General features: G+C 35.0%; 1 protein-coding gene across 1 annotated transcript in view; it reads left to right on the forward strand.

Moving 5' to 3' along the window:
• LOC145672601 (structural maintenance of chromosomes protein 6-like) overlaps nucleotides 1-24,858 on the forward strand; it is a 355,639-nt gene that overhangs the window by 101,112 nt on the left and 229,669 nt on the right. Inside the window, exon 7 of the mRNA XM_081741761.1 lies at nucleotides 10,700-10,858. Within this exon, the coding sequence (XP_081597887.1) occupies nucleotides 10,700-10,858 (159 nt within the window). The remainder of the gene's footprint in view (nucleotides 1-10,699; nucleotides 10,859-24,858) is intronic.

Raw genomic sequence — 24,858 nt, forward strand, 5'->3', positions numbered from 1 at the left:
AAAAGCAAACGTGTGAACTTAGCAGGACCACGTTGTAACGTACCGGTTTCCCGGTAACGATACATTGATTATTTTGTTGCCTATTCTATTGTCTGGCGGCCCCCGTATAGTTAAACTCACTCTTGTTTGTTCTATAACATTGGTGGCACTCGTATAGTTAATCTGTGCAGTGTTGATATAGTACATGGATTAGTTTGTTGTTGGCGCTATTGTTTTGGTAGCACCCATATAGTTAATCTGTCACTTTTGATATAGTTAATGTTATAATAATGATATTTTGTTAGGTTGATTCTTCATTAATTTTTCCCTTTAACTATGTTTGTTTTATATGCAACTGATAGATTATTTTTGTTTGGGTGAAACTAAACAAGCTAATTTTGTCACTTTTGTAACTTTCCATATAACATTATTACCTTGAAACTACGGAACATTAGCCAATTATATTAAAGTTAAATATTAGAATAACGTAAATTATTAATCGGGAAAAACAGTATACATTCAAAACAATATTTTGAAATTAAAATGAATTCGTTCCGAGACGAAGTGAGTTGGTACTATCGTCCTTGAGATTAGTGACGTACTTTGTAGAAGAAGAAGAAGTAAAAAGTTATAAACAACAGATTACCGGTGGCGGATCCTCCTGTAATTTGAAAGTCAACGTAGAAAATTTTCACTTTTGGACTTTAACCTTATCGAAAAAGTTTTCAGATCAAACCTTGATATTATAGGATTTAGTGTGGAACAGGAGGATCAATAAAAATTTAGTAAAATGCATTTTAGGATGCCACCCGATAAAGATTTGGTGTAATCCGCCATTTTGTGGAACAGGAATAATATAGCGGCTGTAATCCACCACCAAACCTAACCACTAGCCGGGTATGCAGGAAGTGTATTGGCGGTACGCATAGCTACAAACTGCTTGCCATCTTTATCAATTCATTTCAAAGCAGGAGCAGGAGCATATACTAATCCAGCCATACACTAAAATACAACTACTTCGTGATGATGAGTTATGAACTATCTACAAATGACATGCAACTACAAAAAAAATCCAAGAGAGAAAATATTTGATATCGAGAGAACGCATTTGCAAATGTTTATCACAACTTGCTTTTCACAGTAATAATTATTTATATTTAGATCAGCACCATTAATCAACCTAAACTAAATAATGAGTCAGTCTTAATACATGAAGAGCAACAAACCAAACTGAAGTCCCCTTTAAATAAACACGTAAGGCCACTGTTGACCTAGATATTTACGTGATGAAAGCTGTTTCCGAGATGTAACGGTAATATCATTCACAGTGATCATGGCTAATGATAATACGGACAACGAAACAAATTTTGATTGAAGTTGACAGACTACTATTATAATCAAGTATTATTAAATTTCATTCTAGTGGAGAGATGTACAGGAAATGCGTAAGATGCGTGAAGCAACACTGATTTAACTATACATCGGAAGACAACGTAGAAATTGGAGGAGAAGTAAGAATCAAAAATCCAATTGGGAAGTGAATGAAGATAATAGAATCAGACATATGATAGAAGCTCAACACTTCCCTATGATGTATGGGAATGGACCAATCCCTTACCTGGTACCTGGGATGTATAATCTGAAACCATTTGGGCAGTATCCTCCAGTACCAGTAGTTAGTTCGCATTTCTCTCCTAACATGCCCGTTGTAACTTCAGTTACATCCACGTTGAATCCACCCTATCCTTCAGTCACTGTAGGGTCAACAAATAATAACCGCACTTCTGAGTTTACGGCTAATTCTTCTCTGGCTTCGGAAAACCTGTTGAGCAGTTGTCCTTAAGGGGAGACGATGACTGCTCTAGCCAACTTCTCTCCCCAAAACAAAATTTAGGTGGAAATTATGAATTTGAATTTACAAATAAAAGCTTTGATGTTCGGAAAGCTATCGAATCACCTTCTTTAAAATTATTAACTTATTTTGTTCTCAAGGAAGAGGAAGAGGACGTAACGCAGCGAGAGTTTGAAATATTTCCATCACCTTCGGTAAGTTGTAGAGTAGGGGAACTGCAAATAAAGTGTATCCTGGACACAGAAGCTGAGCTAAATTTATTAAATTATAATATTTGGTTACAATTACAACATTCTTTCCGTAATGCCAAACTTAAACCTGTGCCCAGTGTTCACTTAAACGCGTTTGCTGGAAAGGATAGTTTCCCAGTAAAGGGATTACTAGAGTTGACCCTGAATATTCAGGATAATCTTTTCGATGTGCCTGTGTTCGTTGTAAAAGATATGAAAGCAGGGCTATTGTTAGGATCACCGTTTTTCGCAAAATTTCACGTAGTTTTAGATAGCTCTAATAGAAAATTAATTTTGAAAAACAATAATCAAGAAAAGGTGACTCTAGATATCTCGTATCCAAAAATATTATTAGTTCAGGTAGATAGTCCTCAATTGATTGGCAATCGATATGATGTTTTTCCTCTTCTGATGAACAGAGTGTAGATTATGGTGAAATTTCGGAATTAGAAATTATAGAATATATTAATAAACGGGAAGATTTAGATATTGATACTAAATTACAATTACAGACATTACTAATCAAATACAAACATCTGTATTGTGAATACCCGAAACTTATCCGTTGAGCTCCTTATAGAATTGAGGTCATTGATCAGGAACCTGTGGTGGGAAAAATCTATCCCATTCCTCAGGCCATGCAACAAGAGTTCGAGAAAGAGTTAAAGAAATGGATTAAGCTAGGGATGGCGAAAGAACACCCCAGTAGCTATAGAAACCCTATCCACTGTGTCAGAAAAACATCAGGAGGCGTTAGACCAGTGATCGATCTTCGCTTACTGAATGAAAAGATAATTAGCCCTAAAATCCAAGTGGAACTATTAGTGAGATACTGACACGAATTTCAGGTGCCAAAATCTTTAGTTCCATGGATGCTACTATGGGATACTACGGGGTAAAACTACACCCGGATTCATTTCAGTATACAAGTTTCATGTACCTTGGTCGTCAATATGTACTATGTGTGTTACCGATGGGACTCAAGTCAAGCCCTAGTATTTTCCAAAATATCATGAATTCATACTTCGGATTAACCACTCGACATTTCGTAGTTGTGTACCTTGACGATTTGTTATGTTATAGCCCAAATTTAGTTGAACATTTTCGTCATTTAGAAGAATTATTCAAAATCTTGACCTTTGGGAATTTTGCTCTAAATTTTAAAAAAAATGTCAGTTTGTACAGACTGAAATTTTATTTTTAGGACATGTCGTGAGTGGAACGGAATTAAAACCGAATCCAAAGCAGAACGAAGCAATTAAGTATTTTCCAATCCCGAGAACCAAGAAAAAATTGCGATCTTTCTTAGGAATTCTCTCTTGGAGAAGGAAATTCATTCCTCAATTCGCTGCATTAACTGCACCTTTCTTCGAACTTTTAAAAAAGGATCGGAAGTATTGTTTAACCGAGGAATTGTGAGAACGATTCGAACAATTGAGAAGGTTGTTGAGTGAACCTCCAGCCCTAAGTCAACCTGATTTCACTAAGTCTTTTCATTTATTCTCGGACGCGTCTTTGGAAAATTTAGCAGGTTATCTTGGTCAATATGATGAAAATGGAGAGCTGTTTGTTATCGAATACGCTAGTCGTAAACTAAAATTATATGAAGTATCATATTCTGTGTTTCAATTAGAATTATTAGCGGTCCTATTTTTATGTGAACATTTTGCGTATTACATAATAGGTAGACAAGTCACGGTACATTGCGACAATAAGGCAGTGACTTATGCATTTACTCTGTAAAATCTCGACCCCAGAACTACTAAGATTTTATTAAAATTACAACGTTTCGATCTCCGATTCGAGCATATTAAAGGGATTGACAATAAAATAGCGGATATCTTGAGTAGAAATACTCCTGAACTGCCAACCGAATCGGAAGAATATCATATAAATTTCATACATTACGATGCTAACACATGGTTTGAGGTCGACGAGATAGCATCCTTGCAAACCGTAGATGAGTATTGTTGTGAATTGAAAACGAAGTTAGATACTGGAACTATAAATGATCGCGTTCGAATAGTGAATGATTTAATATATATTCGAAATTCTAAACTAAAGCGTTAGCTGTTAGTAATTCCTGCGAAATTAACTGAACAAGTAATTAGACGTATTCATGAGACCGGACATTTTGGTGTAAATAAATGTATTAAATTAGCTCGAGAGTTATTTTTTGGAAATATCAGAAAAGAACATTTAGAAAATTTATAAATAATTGTGAAGCGTGTGCTCAAACCAAATTCTCGAATCGGATTATTGCTCGTGAAGACCTTCATATCACTGCAGAGAAGCCCCATCAAAAATTATGTATTGACCTTGTAGGAAAGCTCCCTCGTAGTTATGGCTATTATTATGTTTTGTCCATTGTTGATGTATACACTCGTTTCATTTGCTACTTACCTTTAAAAACGGCAACCACTCCGGAAATCATCAGAACTCTAGAAAATGAATATTTCTACTTGTGTCCGTATCCGACTCACATTGTATCTGATAAAGGTCCACAGTTTGTTTCGCAACAGTGGAAAACCTTTTGTATTGAGCGTCGAATTCACCATATTCTAATCTCTCCATACAACCCGAGGGCGAACGGGATCGTAGAACGTTCTCATCGTGAGTTGAACCGAATAATAAGGTTGATGTGTAAAAATAACCATACGAAATGGAAAACCGTGTTAAAACCTGCGCAGGACTTACTTAATTATTCGTACAATAGCACTATTAAATGTACGCCTGCGGAATTATTTATTTCTTTCTCAGCAGCTGATAGGTTTCGCGAAAATTTTCCTTGGCCCCAAGAATTACAGAGTGTGGAGAATTCGAGGCGTTATATACAAGTGGAACCTCGACTATTCTCAAAAAGAAAAAAGAAATTTACAAAAGAGTTCGAATCATCTGGTAGAGATTAAGGAAGGAAATTTTATAATGGTCCGAACGCATTTTCTTTCTGATGCTTTTAAGAAGATTACACATAAGTATATGCCTGTTTATACTGGGCCTTATGTGGTAACAAAATTACACAATAACTCTGTTTGGTTAAAGGATCTAAAGGGGAGAGAAGTACCACCACAAAATTTATGTAACATAAAACTTTTTGATTGCTCGATAGAGAAACGGGAAGAATTGCTTAAGGATTTCAATTAAAAAAAATATATATATTTTTTGGGCCATTGGGGAAAAATGTAACGTACCGGTTTCCCGGTAACGATACATTGATTATTTTGTTGCCTATTCTATTGTCTGGCGGCCCCCGTATAGTTAAACTCACTCTTGTTTGTTCTATAACATTGGTGGCACTCGTATAGTTAATCTGTGCAGTGTTGATATAGTACATGGATTAGTTTGTTGTTGGCGCTATTGTTTTGGTAGCACCCATATAGGTAATCTGTCACTTTTGATATAGTTAATGTTATAATAATGATATTTTGTTAGGTTGATTCTTCATTAATTTTTCCCTTTAACTATGTTTGTTTTATATGCAACTGATAGATTATTTTTGTTTGGGTGAAACTAAACAAGCTAATTTTGTCACTTTTGTAACTTTCCATATAACATGATTACCTTGAAACTACGGAACATTAGCCAATTATATTAAAGTTAAATATTAGAATAACGTAAATTATTAATCGGGAAAGACAGTATACATTCAAAACAATATTTTGAAATTAAAATGAATTCGTTGCGAGACGAAGTGAGTTGGTACTATCGTCCTTGAGATTAGTGACGTACTTTGTAGAAGAAGAAGAAGTAAAAAGTTATAAACAACAGATTACCGGTGGCGGATCCTCCTGTAATTTGAAAGTCAACGTAGAAAATTTTCACTTTTGGACTTTAACCTTATCGAAAAAGTTTTCAGATCAAACCTTGATATTATAGGATTTAGTGTGGAACAGGAGGATCAATAAAAATTTAGTATAATGCATTTTAGGATGCCACCCGATAAAGATTTGGTGTAATCCGCCATTTTGTGGAACAGGAATAATATAGCGGCTGAAATCCAGTTATAAAGGGAATCGACAGCCGAGCTTGTGGAGCTTGTGAACTTTCGGAGGTGGAAGCCCTTGGTACCTGAAACCTAGTCACTGTTTTTAAGAGAATTTGCTGCCATTCAGGTAACATAATTTAATAGCTTTATTCGTCCAAGATTGAAGCTGCCAACTTAAGATGGCGCCTCGTAGGCTACAACCATAACATTACCATAGCAACCCACTAGTATGAACATTAACTGTTATGATAAAACCAGTTTGATTAAATATGGAAAGGTTTTGCATTACGATGTATAGTTAAATCAGTGTTGCGTCACGCATCTTACGCATTTCCTGTACATCTCTCCACTAGAATGAAATTTAATAATACTTGATTATAATAGTAGTCTGTCAACTTCAATCAAAATTTGTTTCGTTGTCCGTATTATCATTAGCCATGATCACTGTGAATGATATTACCGTTACATCTCGGAAACAGCTTTCATCACGTAAATATCTAGGTCAACAGTGGCCTAACGTGTTTATTTAAAGGGGACTTCAGTTTGGTTTGTTGCTCTTCATGTATTAAGACTGACTCATTATTTAGATTAGGTTGATTAATGGTGCTGATCTAAATATAAATAATTATTACTGTGAAAAGCAAGTTGTGATAAACATTTGCAAATGCGTTCTCTCGATATCAAATATTTTCTCTCTTGGATTTTTTTTGTAGTTGCATGTCATTTGTAGATAGTTCATAACTCATCATCACGAAGTAGTTGTATTTTAGTGTATGGCTGGATTAGTATATGCTCCTGCTCCTGCTTTGAAATGAATTGATAAAGATGGCAAGCAGTTTGTAGCTATGCGTACCGCCAATACACTTCCTGCATACCTGGCTAGTGGTTAGGTTTGATGGGATTCACTCATTTTTCTGAGACGCATATTAAAATCATTATAAAGTTATTGGATCGGATCAGCCCATATCAATTTTATGACGTACATGTATATGTAATATGTTCAGTCAGTCTTAGTAATGTTCCGTAGATGGCTACTTATCATATTATAACCAACAAAACTCCAATATGTGTGATCTAGCTAAGGAAATGAAAGTAAAAATATTGTAGTGTTTCTAAATGTATTAAGTCTTTGGAATACAACTGAGTGATGCATTCAAATCATGAAAATATGATCTTGTATAGACTGAAGTCGGTGATACGATCATAGTTAATTTCTGCTGAAGCTATTATGAGTTCTCGTTGTATTTTTGGTTTGTAGCATTAATATTGTCTGAAACAATAAAGGTAATCTGTTTAAATTAACCTTATTTATCAATACATAACTAATATATATTTGCAAATACAAAACTATAAAAAAATAAGATAAAGGATTTCTTCACAGATCTTACTGCTGGTGTACAATTCTAGAAAGGACCTGGGTTAAATAACTATCGATATAATTTTTTTTATTTCCTTTTTCGGTTTTTCTTTATGCAAATTAAATTGTAAATATTTGAAAGAGTGAGTTTAAGTAACTGGAAACAATAAGGTGTGTCAAAAATTGACTATCTGATTCCGGTATTTTTTTCTCTTTCATGGACGGAAAGTAAGCGTTTTTTTATTTATTTATTCCTTCTGATATCGTGATTAATCGTAAATAAATAAATCGTCTTCTTTTTCCTATCTGTAAGGAGGAGAGGTACGTTTCAACGTTTAGAAGTTATAAATATTTGCATCCCATACGTTTGTACTGCGTTTGTACCGGAATGTACCTTCGTTTGTACCGGCGTCAAATTCTAAAAATCGAAAAATAAAGTAGTCCTGGTAAGTTTACGTGAACATAGCATTACCAGAATATAAATTTTACAAATTTGAAGATTTTTCTGTACGAATCGTTTCTACTGTGTTTGTACTAGATTGCACCGTAAACGTTTTCGTTCGTACGTGCTTCAACTTTAAGGAAATCGAAAAATCAAGTAGTCCTGCTAAGTTCACGTGGACATACCGTAAAAACTTCGTTTGTACTGGTTTCAAATTCCAGAAAATCGGAAAGTAAAGTTCCTGTTAAGTTAACGTGAACATAGAAAGACTGTTGACTAATTTCTTCAAATTTGAAGAATATATGCATACCAATAATAATTACATTAAAATTCAACGGATATAGAGCACAAACCAAACTTTATTTACGTGGTAAAAATAAGACCTGTTTTTACATTGACTATTTAAAATGTTTAAATAGAGAGTCTTATTCAAAGTGCAAACAATATCCGTAAAATAAAATGAAAGACTTACACAACAAATCTTCACATCTAAAGTTTTCAGTTACTTCAACTGTTTTATTGACTATTTACTACTTAGCAAAATTTGATACGGAATTTAGCAAATTTTAAAAATAGAATTATCATACCTTTAGGAGTACTTTAAAACCAAAATGTAACAGGAATGTACACAAAACGTAACTCATAAACAAACTGTATAATCTTTCTTACAACAGAAGCATTAGTTTTAATTACACACGGATTTTAATGTAACCATTTATGTCATACTTGTTGTTTATAAAAAGTCTAATCATACTATAAAATAAAAATCCAACCTCTTCATCCTTACCTCTCCTACTTTTAAATTAAGAAAAGAAAAACTATTTAGTTTGGGATTCAAAATGTTTTTGAATTCCAATCATTACATTAAACTCTTTATCAACTTTAAGCTATCAACTTAAATAAAAGAAATAGAGAATTCAAAATATTTTCATCACACTCCATTGTTTTGTAGGAGTGAAAAGTAAATATAAATTAAACATTAAATGGAGGAGAATTCCCAGGGGTGCTTTGGTTTAAATGCGAGTAAGCGTTTTGGAACACTATACAAATAAGTTTATTTGTCTACAGCTTTGCAAATATTGCTTCTAGTGACAAACTTCTTTCAGATTTAACTATTAGGCTAATATGTCATGTAGTCTTGATTTACTCTTACAATTAAAATACAAAATAAATTACATTTCATACTTATTATTATAGATGGTAGTGCGCTAATTACAAAGAAAACCTTATCTTATATAGGAATTAATTATTAATACTTCACTCACGGACATCATCAGTGCAGGGTTAGGTAAGTCGCATGACACATATTCTTGTTCACGTGAACTTACTAGGGCCACTTTATTTTTCGATTTTCTCGAATTTGAAACCGGTACAAATGAAAACTTTTACGGTACAAACCGGTACAAACGCAGTATAAACATATGAGATGCAAATACTTATACTTTTCAAATGTGGACTTCCTAAGTTCACACACATCAAAAGCAAGGATGAGCAAGTCTCGGATGAAGACGATCGTCTTCTTCGACTCAAAAGGCGTTATCCACAAAAAGTGTGTGCCGCAGGGACAGATAATCGCCGGACCTCTTTTTGTTTCCAAGAATAATTAAAAAAAAACTTTTTGGAACCATTTTCTAGGGAACCATTTTGAACACTGGATAAGGTCAAAGAGGCCGTGACGAAATTCCCGTCAACACTTTCCAGGAGGTGTACGGCGATTGGCAGAGGAGCTGGCAACCGGTTGTCATTGCACAAGGAAGCTATTTTCAAGAATTTGTATTTCGCTCTGCAATACTCTTTTCCCCGATTTTATTCTTCTTATTTTGGGGGCAAACCTATACAAATGATGGGTAACACATTTAATATTTGTAATAATGAGAATTAGATGGTTCTCCGTTGCGGCTCGTCATAGGATCTTATATGATCCCAATGATATCTAAGCTCAATTATTGTTGCCACTTTCCTTAAAATCCATTCTTGTACGTATATAACTTTCCCTTTTCTTGGTTAAATCAAAGGCTCTTTGCCCAAGATTTCTCAACTGAAAAAGAATTCCACATTGTGTAGCTTTCTGTATGGAACTGTCTATTTGTCCATCGCAGTTTCCGCAACCATAACTAACTCTATGTCCTATGGAACCCGAAGGTTCAATGCCGCGTTCACAAAAGCCCTCCACTGACTTCTATCCTTAGCCAACTGGATCCAGTTTCTCCTTTGTATTCCTATTTCTACGAGATTCATCTTAATATTGTTCCCCATCTGCACCTAGGTCTTTTTAATGGTCGTTTTCCGATTGGTCTTCCAGTTAAAGACTTTGAAAGCGTTCCTACTTTCTTTCATTCTGGCTACATGATCTGCCCATCTGAGCCTCCTAGACTTGATGACTCTAACAATATTAAACAGTACAAATTACGTAGTTCCTCGTTATGAAGTTTCCTCCATTCCCCATTCCCGTTCCTCTTGGGTCCGAATATTCGTCTCAGATTCCGCAATCATAAATTATTCTAAAATAAAATGTTCAATGTCATACAAGTACAGATGTTCCTAATTACTGAACACTTCTTCGGTTAAACATATTTAACATAAAGAGACCTCTCAACAGAAATTCTAATGAGATGCACATTTTACCGTCCGATATAGCCTCGCTGATGAAAGGGACGTTAAATTCAATCAATCAATCAAGTGATGCACATTATTTAGTTCTCAATTAAATATTGGAAAGTCCAAGGAAGATATAGAATACAATTTTAGTATTATTCATATTAAATGTATTGTTTAAATCTTAAATTTTGTTCGATACAGCTATTTCTATTTTAATAATGTTTTTCTTTCTTTTAATTGCATATTATATTCGTAGACTTCATCAAAAAGGGCAAGAGTTTAGCCACTATAGAAATAACCCTACTAAACAGCGGAAGATTTCCGTATAAATATGATGAATATGGGGACGAAATTACCGTCAAAAGAACGTTCACCACATCGGGTGCTTCTAACTACAAAATAGTAGGAGCTAATCGTAAGTACACTCTCTTCTAGTTTTCAAATTGATTTGATTTTGCATTATTGTGTGTTTCGTTTTAAAATTCAATACGGTTCATTTAATTTCAAGCATAGTCTGCAATTGATTTGTAATATGTGTCTAAATGTATTTGTGTCACCAGTATGAAAAGACACAGTTGCGTATGCAGAAGTTCGTTAAGGGGAAGAAGGTTTCAAGATCCTAAGTTCAAATAATTTCAAGTGTTTTTATACATACCTTAAAAGTTGTTTTAACTACTTTCCAGTGTCTGTAACGAAACGATATTAGATATTAAATTTAACTATGTTTAATCACACCATTCAATATGGCATATATTGAGTTTGTCCGGCAATTGATCATTTGATGTTTTCACAAATACAGCAAACATTGCCCACGACCATATCAATATAACGCTATTTTTTTTACAATAACACAGTGCAACACACTTATGAATTCGTTTCTTCTTCCTTTGCTTATTGCTAATGCTGAATTGAAAGGACTTACCCGGGGAAGTAATGCTCTTGGAAGTAGAAACTAAATACACGGATCTGATTGGTTGGCGTTATCCGTTTCTTGGCACGTAGCTTATATATAGCAGAAATCAAACTCTTGCTGCTCTCGTGGTCGCGCGTGCTAGCGCAACATGCTAGTAATGGAAATCGCTTTTGGCTTGGGTTCAAACCCTGCCTAGGGAAAGAAGAATTTTCATAACACGTTTTCCATTAAAATAAGATGATAACAATACTCATTAAAGGATATACTTACTCTTGTGCAGATAATAATAGTAAGTAGTAGTAGTAACGGGTTAGAAGCCCAGCAGGGCTCGTTTTATTCCACCTTGATCCCCATGATGTAAATTTTGTGACCAACTTAAAACAGCTGGCTAGCGTAGCGAGCGAAAAAAGTTACTTCTGGGAGTATTACTTTCCCGAGCGGATCGTGAATTCACATAACACTTAATAAAATGTAATAAAATGTATATTTTTTGCACAATATCTTACTCAAACGGAGGCGGTAAACCCAGAACCCCCTTCCGTAAGCCACTGGAAAAACAAACAACAATCTGCTGCTTAACGGTGAATTTGTTCCAGAACTATAAAAAGGTCATTATTAATAAGAACGACATAACTTCTTGGCTACAAAACTCGTTTTCTTGATTTTCTCGTAAAGTACACAGGAGAATATACCCTCAAGCATGTTATCTTGTTCAGCTCGAATGTGATCTACTTAGCGATGTCTTATATTTGGACAATATTTTAGTTATTCAGAAATTAAAAAGAAAATTTTAGGCTATATTTCATTAACGATATTATGTACTTGCTAGTGTACTTCCGATATAGTTTTGTTACGATACGAAATGTCTGCTCCCATTTAGGTGTCTTTCAGTGTCCATGGGAGGGATCAATCTCCAAACCAGCTGCCTAAGACCATCGTCCGTTGTTACCCTTTTCGAGGACATTGCCCTCTATGAGGACGTTGCAAATCTTTATTCTATCACCCGCACCTTTAAAATTGTATTTCCTTAATTTCTATCTTCATCTTTTCATTTTACTCTTTGTGATGATTTCTGTTAGATATTTTTCCCCAAAGTTAAGTGGTCCTGTAAGTCATCATCCTTGATACGTCTGGTTTTCCCTTAATTTAAGTCCATCTGCTTCACAGTGGGCGAGGACAGCGTCCTGCTAGTCGATGTCCACCAGGAAGCAGTCATCGTTAGGGCACTGCACTAAGCAATTATTGTATTGTCATCGAATTAAGTTTCGGATGTTCGATGAGTACCACATCATTTAAATTAAGACAACATCGAATGCTACAAACTTTATTACCAAAGAAGGAGATCCTATCACGTGCTGACGGTTACAGTCAGATGTACTAACAAGGAAGTAAAAGTGAACAATAATTTTGGATTTCGATTATTCTAGATCAGAAGAAGAAAAGTCTGTCCGGAGTCGGGAATGAACTATTTTCCGCCATGAGCTTGAGTTTTGTCTTATTGCTCACTAAAAGCTATTTCTACTCTTAATAGAGGACCTTTTGGTTTCGCATAATAACAGTCTATAAATTCTACCTCACTTAAACCTTAGCACAGGATACGATACAGAATTTCAGCACAAGTAAGAAGCGACTGCCCCCTGAAAAAACTAGCACCTAGTTTCACATGTGCTGTAAAAAGTACGGAGCTAAACTATAGTACCTCATCTATCATTCAAGAACTCCACTCTGAAGACACTGATTTCACTAATGCCATCCGAATATAGTCATAGATGATGACAGTCGCTCTCATATTTTCTTCCAGTCCTGAGCTTTAACTAACTTTATAAATTCTTGAATAAAGCTCTTCTCCAAATATTACATGATAGAAATTTCAAGAGCTACAGCAAGACCATACCATGCTATAATTGTTATCAGCACGGACATTATGGTTACTCCTGTAATATTCCGAGAATATGTTTTGCATGTGGAGAGGCACACATTAACATATGTGCTAATTCAATAAATTGTTAGTTCTGTGCTAATTATAAAGTTACAGATAAGAGGACTGGACATAGTACGTGCTCTAAACGACCTCTATTCAATACATTTTAGCGCCTCCTAATGTCAATCCTCGGGTCCTTTAAGGATCAAAACGATCACCAACAACCAGGAAGTTAAATAAAAGACAACACTTAACCAATTACACTATCACATATACTGACAGGACTCAGTCAATCAACAATAAATCTACTAATACTACCAGTCCTATGGAAGACATTGTGCATCAAGTGGTACAAAAAACATCAATAGTATCATTAAGTGCGTCGCATCTATTTTAACCATGGCTACTTAACAAAAATAAACGACATACAATGCAGCAAGCCATTCATAAATCCACGAAAGAAATAATCCAAACCTCCATCAACGTCATCTATTCCACCTAAGGATATATTCTCATTTCGAAGTTCTTGATCAGTTACCATTCTTCAAAAAACCCATCCAGAAATTATTAAATCATCCTAAGAAACACAAAAAAATCCTTTTAATATATTACACAGCCACACAAAAATAAAAGTTCTGTGCACCGGACCCAAGGCATGGATTGGATGTATTTTGTTACACAGAATCCAAATTTATAAATCCCAGGGAGCTCGATCGTGTCCATTTCTTTTGTTATGGGCGAAAAACTTGAGCGATTTTGTATAGGGAAGATACACGTAATACAGCTATGCGAAAACACAAAAATTCTGTTCAGCGGATCCCATAGTATGGATTAGATATATTTTGTTACATAGAATCCAAATTACAAAACCCCGGGATGATTGGCAGTGTCAATGTTTTTTTTATGTGCGAAAAACAGAAACGATTATGGATAGGGATGACACACGTTTTTTGCTCATAAAACAAAATTGATACGGTCAATCGTCCTAGGGTTTGGAAATTTGGATTCTGTGTAACAAAATACATCGAATCCGTACCCTGGGGTTAGCTGCATAGAACTCTTTTTTTTTTTCATAACTGAATTACGTGTATCCTTTCTATCCAAAATTGCTCAATTTTTTCGCTTATAATAAAAAAGTGACACGATCGATCTTCGTGGGGTTTCGAAATACGGATTCTGTGTGACAAAATATATCGAACCTATGTCCTGGTTCCGGTGCACATAACTTTTATTTTTTGTGTGTGGCTGTGTTATTAATATGTTTGTGCCATACCTAACCAATCATATCATCTCATCAGCCTTAGCCATCAGCCTGCAGAGGATCCTTCCGGCTCTTAGGTCATGGGTCAGCGTCCAGAAACACCACAGCTTGTGCCGTTCCGAATTCGGATTCACACAAATATCTGACCATAAGAAGCAAACAAGATATGAGAATCTGCAAAATATGAATGAACACGAAAAAATAATTTTTATCAAGGTATTTCGGCGTTGGTCAGGTTGGAAAATTAGTTAGTAAGCAACGCCAGCACAGCTTTTGCATTCCATGGTACTTTCATCCCTCCGCTGGATGACCTGAATTCACCTACTTTTACAGTTCCATGCCCCGAACACTGTCTACTCGAGTGGTATCGGCGCCGAAACTGCAACTTACATGTACTGCTCTTGGACAATCATAGATGTACAACAGTTAACACCCTTTTCAGGACCACTCACTTGATTCCACCTCTTCACTGCTGATACAATTATCAACTCAGTTCCTGACGGAGTTCTTTCACGGATACGTTTAGCCACCACTGCAAGCAACTAGATCATTAACCGTCTACTCCACTACGTTATCCACAGGATCTCTTAGATACATCCAGTAATAGAATGCTTTATGAAAACTCTGAACAGGATTATTTCTCTTACAAGAAACCCCGCAAAACTGCTAGACACCACAAGGATACTGTAGTTACCTCTTATGTAACATTCAAGAACAAGTGGGCAGTACTAGCTCCGGATGACAACAACGCATAGAAGCTTCTACTGATGCTGCCAAATCTTCAAAGTTACTAAAACCAAGTTAAGTTGATTATGAGTTTAGCAGCCCCTTTCAGCAGCGTAACTATATGAGACGTGGACCTACAGCTTGATGTGAGATCCACACTACATGAGCTCCTGCCGAGACCGAACCCGTATCTCCCACGCCAAAGAACTGTATGCTAACCGCTTAGCCACGAATGATTTCGACCAAAACCAGCCTATACATTTATGGCGTTGAGAATACTCTCAGCAAAACCCTTGCTGAATCCCTCTACACTGATTTTACTTAAGCTAAATCAATTACTTAAACAATTGTATGCAAAATACGAAGGTGTATTACTTTAGCAAAATTTACATGCACATCTAGTGCAAAACTAGAGCCGACTACGACAAACCTATACCATATTGTAAATCAGTCTTGGAAAGCAACGTAACGTAAGGAACGTTTCTTAATAACGTGTTACATGTTTCTTTCCTGTAAGTGAATTTCTCAGAATGGAGCAATGGAGCATGAACGATGTCAGAGACCGACAGTTAGTCACCGCACATAAAGAAACATGTAAGATCATAGTGCCAGGCCCGTATCCAGGGCGATCTAGGGGGGCCGGGCCCCCCTTAATTTTTACTGGCCCCCTCTAAAATTTTCACAATAAGCTTGCAAATGAACTATAATATGGTGATGAGCTATAATAGTTTTTGATCGGGCCCCCACTAACTTTCACCGCCCCTCCCCCTACATTTTCGGGCTGGCTACGGGCCTGCATAATGCTACTGGCTGTTTTTGGAAGATGAGGACAGCCTCAGGGAAATCACGTGTACTGATTGCAAGCACCTGGAAGATTTTGTCGTAGTTTTGACAGCTCCAAATCAATACATTCAGTGAGTGAAGTACGAATGCAATGGTACCGGTAGTCTATTTTACTTTGATTGATGTTGTTTTTATAAAGATGGAGAACGAAAATATTTTACCATTCGAACATTTAAAAGAATACTTTTTTTGAAAGCTGAAGATGATCGTGGATAGAATTTAAAAGTAAAGTAGTGCCCCGGCGGGAAATATTTATCAACATCTAGGGTGCCATAATTAACGATATACAGTAAAGGGTTAATATGACTGATGAGTAGACCTTGGAGTTCTTTCAGATCAGTTTGCGTATCGTAGAGTCTCGTTGATTATAGCGTTTGGAACAACTAGCTTTAAAAAGCATGTATTGATTTTAGAGTTACTATCAAGTTTTGATTCACTCCCCAGTTCATGAGTTCTCATTTTATTAGTTGTAGTGTAATGTTTTTCTATATTCTGTTTTTTTTTTAATTTTACATAACAACATTGTAATTATTATATAATTAGTTTAACAGAATAGTAATAATCAACCATTTTTTCTAACGCATAGGGATGGGTACGAGTCAAGCTAAAACTCGACTAAAATTCAAGTCGAGTTTCGAGTCGAGTCAAAGGTAATATTCTCGAGTTGAGTTCCGAGCTGATTCACTGTTTTTGGCGTTGAATTTCGAGTCGAGTCGAGTTTGATAAATGGCTCAATCGTTTTAACTCATTTTGAAATCATGTCCTGATTATACTGGAAAGCGAAAGGCATGAGAAATATAAGTTAAGCAGTAATATTGAATACTTTTAGTGTTGCTCACGAGAGGGGACACTGCTCGCATCTCGTCTCGTCTCGATAGCGAGACCACAAGAGACTTTTTATAACAAGCTCAGCTCGGCTAGGCTCAACTGAGCCGATGGCTCGAGCCGGCTCGCTTGGGGTGAAACATCGGCTCGAACTGGCTTGGTTGGGATAAGCCATCTGCTGGGTTTGGCTTAATTGAGACGAGTACTTTAACCGACTCGGTTGGGTGAGCTGTTGGCTCGACTCACATCTCGGTTCGGGTCGATAGTGAATGAGTCGTGAGCCGAGCTGCTCGAGACGTTGACAATTAGAAACGGGCCGAGCAATTTTGAAGATATTTGGCCAGTGCCCTATAATTTTTAACAATGTTTGGCTCGAGCCCGAATATTCAACCTAAACCCTCAACCCAAATTCAGAAGCTCGTGAACAATGTCCTTGACTCAAATAATAATAATAATAATAATAATAATAATAATAATAATAATAATAATAATAATAATAATAATAATAATAATAATAATAACTTTATTTTCAGTGCCGTGAACAGCTCATTGGCAAAAATACAGCACTATGTTAAGACTATTATACAATCATTTAAAACAGACCGGAAAATTTGTGATATAGAATGAATATTAGTAGGTTAAGACCCTTGTCAGAAGTTTAATATATTCACCTTACAAGATTAAAGCTGATTATAAAATAAGATTAAAATAGATACAGTCAATATCATAAAATACTATTAACAGAACTATGGAAATTAAAGTTTCATTTAACTATCGTTAAAATAATGAGTCAACTTTGCTTAAAATTTCGTATCTTCTATGTAAAAGATCCTGGTTACCTATTGTCACATTTCCACATAAAATATTGGTTCTTTGAATAAAATGTTATAAATAAAGATATTCTGAAGATATATAATAATAATAAAATGAATACCCTTGTTATGAAGTTAAAACAGATTAATCTTTGGAAAAAATATAATAAAATAAAATAATTGCTCTATTGTTTCTTCCAACATATGTTCATTTTAAATTGTTATAAGACATTGTCACTCTTCTCAATATTTCGCGTTTTGAATTTAGTGCTACCAATGTTGACTGACTTCTTACACTATAACACGGCACTCTTATTCCTATATTTTCCAAGCAGTAATCGCTACTATATTTATTATCCAATACCATTTGAATAAAGTATTTATCCACAAAATTTCTTCTTTCTGCTAGAGATTGAAGTCCCCAAAAAGTTAACCAATATTCATACTCGTGTGAATAGTAGTCCTTTTTCATTTTATAACATAGTTGTCGTATAAAACATTTCTGTACTGCTTCAAGTTTGTTAATAAGTATATTAGACAAACTGTTCCAAACGTCTGAACCAAATTCAAGTTTTTATCTAACAAGTGTCTTATATAAGTACACATAAGAACTACCATTTAAAAAATCAGGCCATTGATTAAAGATAAAACCTATGTTATTTCTCGTTGATTGTACTAAATCATTTATGTGATTACTAAATTTCAATTGTCTATCATAAATAATACCAAGATCTTTAATTTGTTCTACTTTGTTTATTCTTACTCCATGAATTTTATATTTACTGACAAAGTATTGAGTTTTATTAGTAAATGTCATATATCTAGTTTTTCCAGAGTTAATAGTTAATAAATTATTCTCGCACCAATTGTTTACTGCATCTAAGTCTTTCTGCAGAGATAATTATCATACTCATTATTAACTATTCTAAAGAGCTTTATGTCGTCTGCGTATAATAGTATTTTTGAATACCTTACTTTTCCTGGTAGGTCATTGATGAATAGAGAAAAAAAGAAGCAGACCCAGGGGAGACCCTTGAGGTATTCCCTTCCCTATTTGACCTTGAGTAGATGTTACCTTGCAAATTTTTACCTTAAAAGTTCTATTTGATAAGTAACTTTCAAACCATTTAATATAAGACGGTGATAGGCCAATGTTTGATAATTTATTCAGAAGTAATTTATGATCAATAGAGTCAAAGGCCTTTGACATATCAATATATATAACATCAACCTGTAAATTACTTTTTAGTGCAAAGTACGTAAAATCTGTAAAATGAATGAGATTCGTTGCAATCGATCTACCTTTATAAAAACCATGTTGCGTATCACTTAAAATATTCTTTACATTAAAATATAAATGTTGGTGTACGATTAATTCAAAAATCTTAGAGAATGCACTTACCAAACTAATAGGCCTATAATTTTTAACATCATATCTATCACCAGATTTGTATATTGGTACAACATATATTTGCTTCCATTTTGAAGGAAATACTCCAGTCTTTAACGATGTGTTACATATAATAGCTAAATTTGACGCTATTTCATTACTACAGGCTTTAATGATATAATATGGAATGTTATCAGGCCCAGGTGTAGTACTTCCCTTAATTTTACTGATTGTTTCAATTATTTGTTTTTGCGTGAAAGATGGAGTACAAATGGGTACATAATTATCATTATATTCTGCCAGTTTCAGAACGTTACATTTTTTTATTTTGGTTGGAATCAGAATTAAAAGAATTATGAAATACAACTTTAAAACATTCTGCTATATCTAAAATTTCTGACACTGATGTATTATTATATTTTATCTGTTTTGGCATTTGCTTGTTATGTGATTGTTTGAATGTTCTCCAGAAGTACAAACTGTTATTACAAATACTGTTCTCCAACGTTAAAAAGTAAAATTTTCTAGCCTCTAGATATTTCTTTTTGACCAACTTTCTTAAATCGGAGTACCTCTAATACCATATTTTATTATTTGATTGTTTGGCCTTTATAAAATATTTTGTTTTCTTATTTATTAATGATTTAATGTCATATTATTATTATACAGTTTCTTTGGTAGATGGGAATCGAAAACTTCATATATTTTGTCATACAAATTTTCAGACATTTTATCTACATTGTTGGTAGGATCATTAATTTCATTTATTTTCTTTATTCCGTAATAAACCTGCAAGAAATCAGCTTTTTTGAAGTCATAATTACTGGTCTGTTTTGTATTCTTATTTGAGCTATTGTTTCTTATAGTATTCCATGAATATACAAATGGTGGGTGGAAACGATCGATTTTAGTTAATGGTTCAACATTAAAATTTATTGTACTATTTTCTATATTCGTCAGCAACAAGTCAAGTACTCTATCTTTATTTACGGCATCATAGGACTTATTTAGCTGGTTTAATTGGAGAAGGTTGCTTAATTCTATTACCTTTTCTGCTTTTTTCTTAGCATAAAAATTGCTAGCAGTTACAGTCCCTGTTTTCCAGTCAATTCCGCCAGCATTAAAATCACCTAATATTATAAAATTACTTTTTATTGTCAATAAGTAGGAACACAACCAATCACAGTAGTCTATAAAATTCTTTAACGTTAGTGTAGGTGGTAAATAGTGCAAACATAGTAAAAGTGGTTTATTGTCAGGGATTAAAATTTTTAATATTATTACGTCCAACCTATCGTCAGGAACTTGTATCATTGTATACGAGTATTTATTGTTTATTAAAATTATACACCCACCTCCCTTAGATTTGTTTTCTAGTGTCAGGTTCCTATCTTTCCTAATGATATTGTACTTATTTGATAAATCTAAACATAAGGGGCCCATATTTTCCTTTGTTTTGTTGAAAAAAGTTTCGCTAAATAATTTATCATCCAGGACGCCAAGTACAATTCATGAATTTAAGCCAACATGGAAGAGGGTCAACTTCGCAGCCTCGCAGCTCAGCTGTAGAGACCGGTAGAGTTATAATTTTTGTTGTGGTATGTACCGTCTGTCAGGAAAGTAAATGTACATATCTTTTTTGAGTGTGGCATTCCTGCGCTCTAACCATGGAGAATAGAGAATTAAATCAATCAAAAGTGTAGTGAAGGGTAAGGAGAAAAGCCTAATCTAAATAAGACATTGAAGAGGGGCACAATCTATGAATACGAATACTGCATAGTGTAAAGAAAGGACGACACTGAAAAAGAAAGCCAGAAACAGATGGTAAACGGAGAAAATAGAGTAGAAATTGTCGAAGTGGGAACATAAAATACAAATGCGAACAAATATATAAACAGCTATGCGCTTACCATACAAAGATCTTGGTGTAGTGCTTAAGGCGCTAGATTATAAATCCAAAGGACGTCAGTTCGAATCTACTTCAAAGAGTAAACTTCTTTTCTATTTTTTGTTAAATTTCATACAGCACATGAGATGCAAAAAAGAGCGTACTATCCGTTTAATATGTTAAGAAAAAACGAGTTAAAAATTCCGGTGAAATTTATTAGAGAAGTGAAACAATGAAAACTAGGAAGCAGGCATATTTAGTCAGGGGGTATATATCAGAGGACTGTGATCGGAAAAACTGGAAATTTTCCCGAATTTCCCGCATATCTTTACAATAGGCAAATTTCTTCAGAAATGTTCCTATTACAGAGACATATATGTATGTAGGCGGATCCAAGGGAGGGGCATTAGGGGCTCTAGCCCCCACTTGACGCTCAGGTATACACTGGATAAAATGGACTTCAATCCTATTTTACACCGGATAAAGCGACAAACTTTGGTTTAGCCCCTCCCTTGATCATATCCTACATCCGCCCCTATATATATATATATATATATATATAGTGAGTGAGAGAGAGAGAGAGGGAGATGCTTCCGGAACAGAGTGGGATACTTCCCTTCAAATCAAGGAGATTGCAAATACACGCTTACATAATAGTGCCTAATACAAACAGCTATAAAACATCAAAGTGACAATTGCATTATCATCTAAGGTTCCGAAACCATGACCGTCAATAAAAAGAAGATGATCCGACGTCGGACTTCGAGAAATAATTTGGTAATGAGATGAAAACAACTTCATAAAAGAAATACATATGATGCACTAGACAGAACATGATTGCCTATTTCGTGGCGTCTTCAGAAATTGTCTCATTTTAGCGAGGCGAGACAAACCCTGCGTCTAGTCTCGTGGCTATCCGTGTGTCATCTCGTGTTTTCGAAACGAGACAAATTATCTCGTCTCCTTTCGTCTAATTTTCTTTCGTAAACCTCATAATAATAAAAGTAAAATTGGAGGCCATGGTGCTTCGAAATGTAACGAAATTTACAAGTGATAATTGATTATCGAACAATAGAGAGCCATGGAACGCTTTCGAGACAATTAAAATGCGACGAGTCCAGACAAGGACATGTATCATCTCGGAAAACAAGACAAAACAGACTCTGTCTCGTCTCGTTTCGTATTTAACAAAAGCTATCTTGTCTCGGTCATCCTGAATTGGAAGTCTCTCACGAGAAATGAAGTGGGTCATGGGCCAAGTGGGTCATGTGGGTCAAGATTTGTAAGTGGATCAGTGGGTCGTGGGACAACAGGACGTGACCCAGCAAAATCTACAGACCCACTACAACCTCCGACACACTCTGCTCAGTGCATTGTGTATAGCATCCTCTGAACAGTGGTGAATTTGTCTACATTTTACTTTTAGCGTCTGCATTTTCCTTTTTCTTTCTTTCTTCTTTTTTCATTTCTTTCTATTTGCTTACCTGAGATGAGTATATCTAGCAAGGAAAAAGCAGAATTTTGTAAATAAACTTCGTGGCCATCTCTCGCGAGGTAGTAGTGTACATTTAAAGTGTTAATATTACAAACTGGGAGAGAGCAATATGTACAAATATCCTAGAGAAAGCATCTTAAAGTTTCGACTCGTCGTATATAGATACGACGCCTTAAATCATCAAGTGACGGTGTGACCGATTGGGGAGCATCCATGACTCGGATGCGGTAGGGATTCAAGTTCCATTCCCTCTGAGTTTCATTTTTTGATTTCACCAATAAAGTAGACATTTGTGACTACAAGTAAAATATTAATTCACCGGACTTTATAAATTTGTAAACCTTTTCCCCACATATGACAAATCAATTCATTGCTTTTAGGCATCTTTGGTTCAAGCAAGCTGGGAAAAATACATTTAGAAATAGCTGCATTCACATGTTAAAATTCAATGCCAATATAATGGTTTTCCTACCAAGTTTTGGAACTCTGAACTTTTCTTACTTTACAACTTTAAAAAAATATAATTATTGAAATAATTTGCAAATTCTGAAATGTCTGGGACTGGATCCATCGAGCCATCATAATAATAAGAAGTTGAATATTTATAACAAGAGCTGAAAAGTAGGACAAATGAGCGTCCAGCTCTATTACTAAGCCCGACACGGAACAGAACCTGCAAAAGCCGGACTGCCCGGTGAAAAGCAGGACATTTGGCCACCCTAACTGTATAATAGTCTAGGCGTGTAACTTTGATGGGGAAATAAAAGTTAGAATTACAGCATGAAGTGTGTGATAGAGGGATCTTTTCTTTTTTATTATTTTTATTTCTTTTGAAATGTCTGTAATGCATTGCTTGTTCCGTGCACTGTATCCCTATCGGTCCTCGCTGCTGCCTTAAGACGTGGCTCAGTCTGTCTCGGTGGCTAGTCTATGCATAGCACAAGTCACGAGTATAATATGTATGATTCACGTGTAACGTAGTTTTGTAATAACTTCGTTTTGTGGATATATTGCTTTTGCTATCTTAAATATGAATAAAATTGATTGTGGGAAAAAAAATAACTGAATACGAATTTGCTAATAGTCTATGTATATAGTTCAATATTGTGGTCTCAATATGGTCCCTCATCCCAAAACTTGTGATTGATTTCACAGAACACTTTTGGGGAGAGTGGGAATTGTGTAAATTACAATGTTTTGGCATTGGTGATATTAGTGGTATGTTGTTCGGACCTCGGAATCGTAGGTGATAATGCTTGCAATTATCACTTTGATGCTTTATAGCTGTTTGTATTAGGCCTTCTTATTATGTAAGCATCTATTTGTCATCTCGTTGATTTGAAGGGAAGCATCCCACTCTGTTCCGGAAGCACCTCTCTCACTCACTATATATATATATATATATATATATATATATATATATATATATATATATATATATATATATATATATATATATATATATATATATATACAGGGGCGGATGTAGGATATGATCAAGGGAGAGGCTAAACCATAGTTTGCCGCCCGAACTGAGGGGGATTCAGAGCGTGATGATCGACAAATGTGCATAGAAATTTATTTTACGGCATTTCTGACATGATGCTCTCTGCAATAGGCATATTTCTGAAGGAATTTGCCTATCGTAGAGACAGGTGCGAAATTGAGGAAAATTTCCAGTTTTTCCGAACACTGCTCTCTGATATATACTCCTGATTAAATATGCCTGCTTCCTCGTTTTCATTGTTTCACTTCTCTAATAAATTTCACCGGAATTTTAAACTCGTTTTCACTTAACATATTAAACGCGTAATACGCTCTATTTTAGCACCTCTAATGTGTTGTATGCATTATTTGAAAAGATAAAAAAATATATTCCTTCGAATAGATTCGAACTGACGTCCTTTGAGTCTGTAATCTAGCGCCTTAAGCAATACACCAAGATCGTTACTTGGTGAACGTTTAGTTATTGGTATATTTATCCGCATTTGTATTCTACGTCCCTACTTTGACAATTTCTACTGTTTTTCTCCATTTAGCAACTGTTTCTGGATTTCCCTTTCGGTGTTGTCCTTTATTTACACCATGCACTATTCGTATTCATAGCTTGTGCACCTCTTCAGTGTTTATCCAGATTAGGCTTTTCTTGTTGCTCCTCAGTACACATTTGATTGATTTAATTCTCATATTCGTCATGTGTGAAGTGCTGGAATGCCAGACTCACAAAACAGATGTACATTTACTTCTCTGACAAACATAGGGATGTAGTAAACCTGTATTTTATTGTAGTTTCGTATCCGCATACGTATTTCCTTTGAAATTAAGAAATGAACGTTCGTTT

The sequence above is a fragment of the Thermobia domestica genome, chromosome 16 (genome assembly GCF_964235325.1).
Source record: "Thermobia domestica chromosome 16, izTheDome1.hap1.1, whole genome shotgun sequence".
In the NCBI taxonomy this organism is placed as follows: domain Eukaryota; kingdom Metazoa; phylum Arthropoda; class Insecta; order Zygentoma; family Lepismatidae; genus Thermobia; species Thermobia domestica.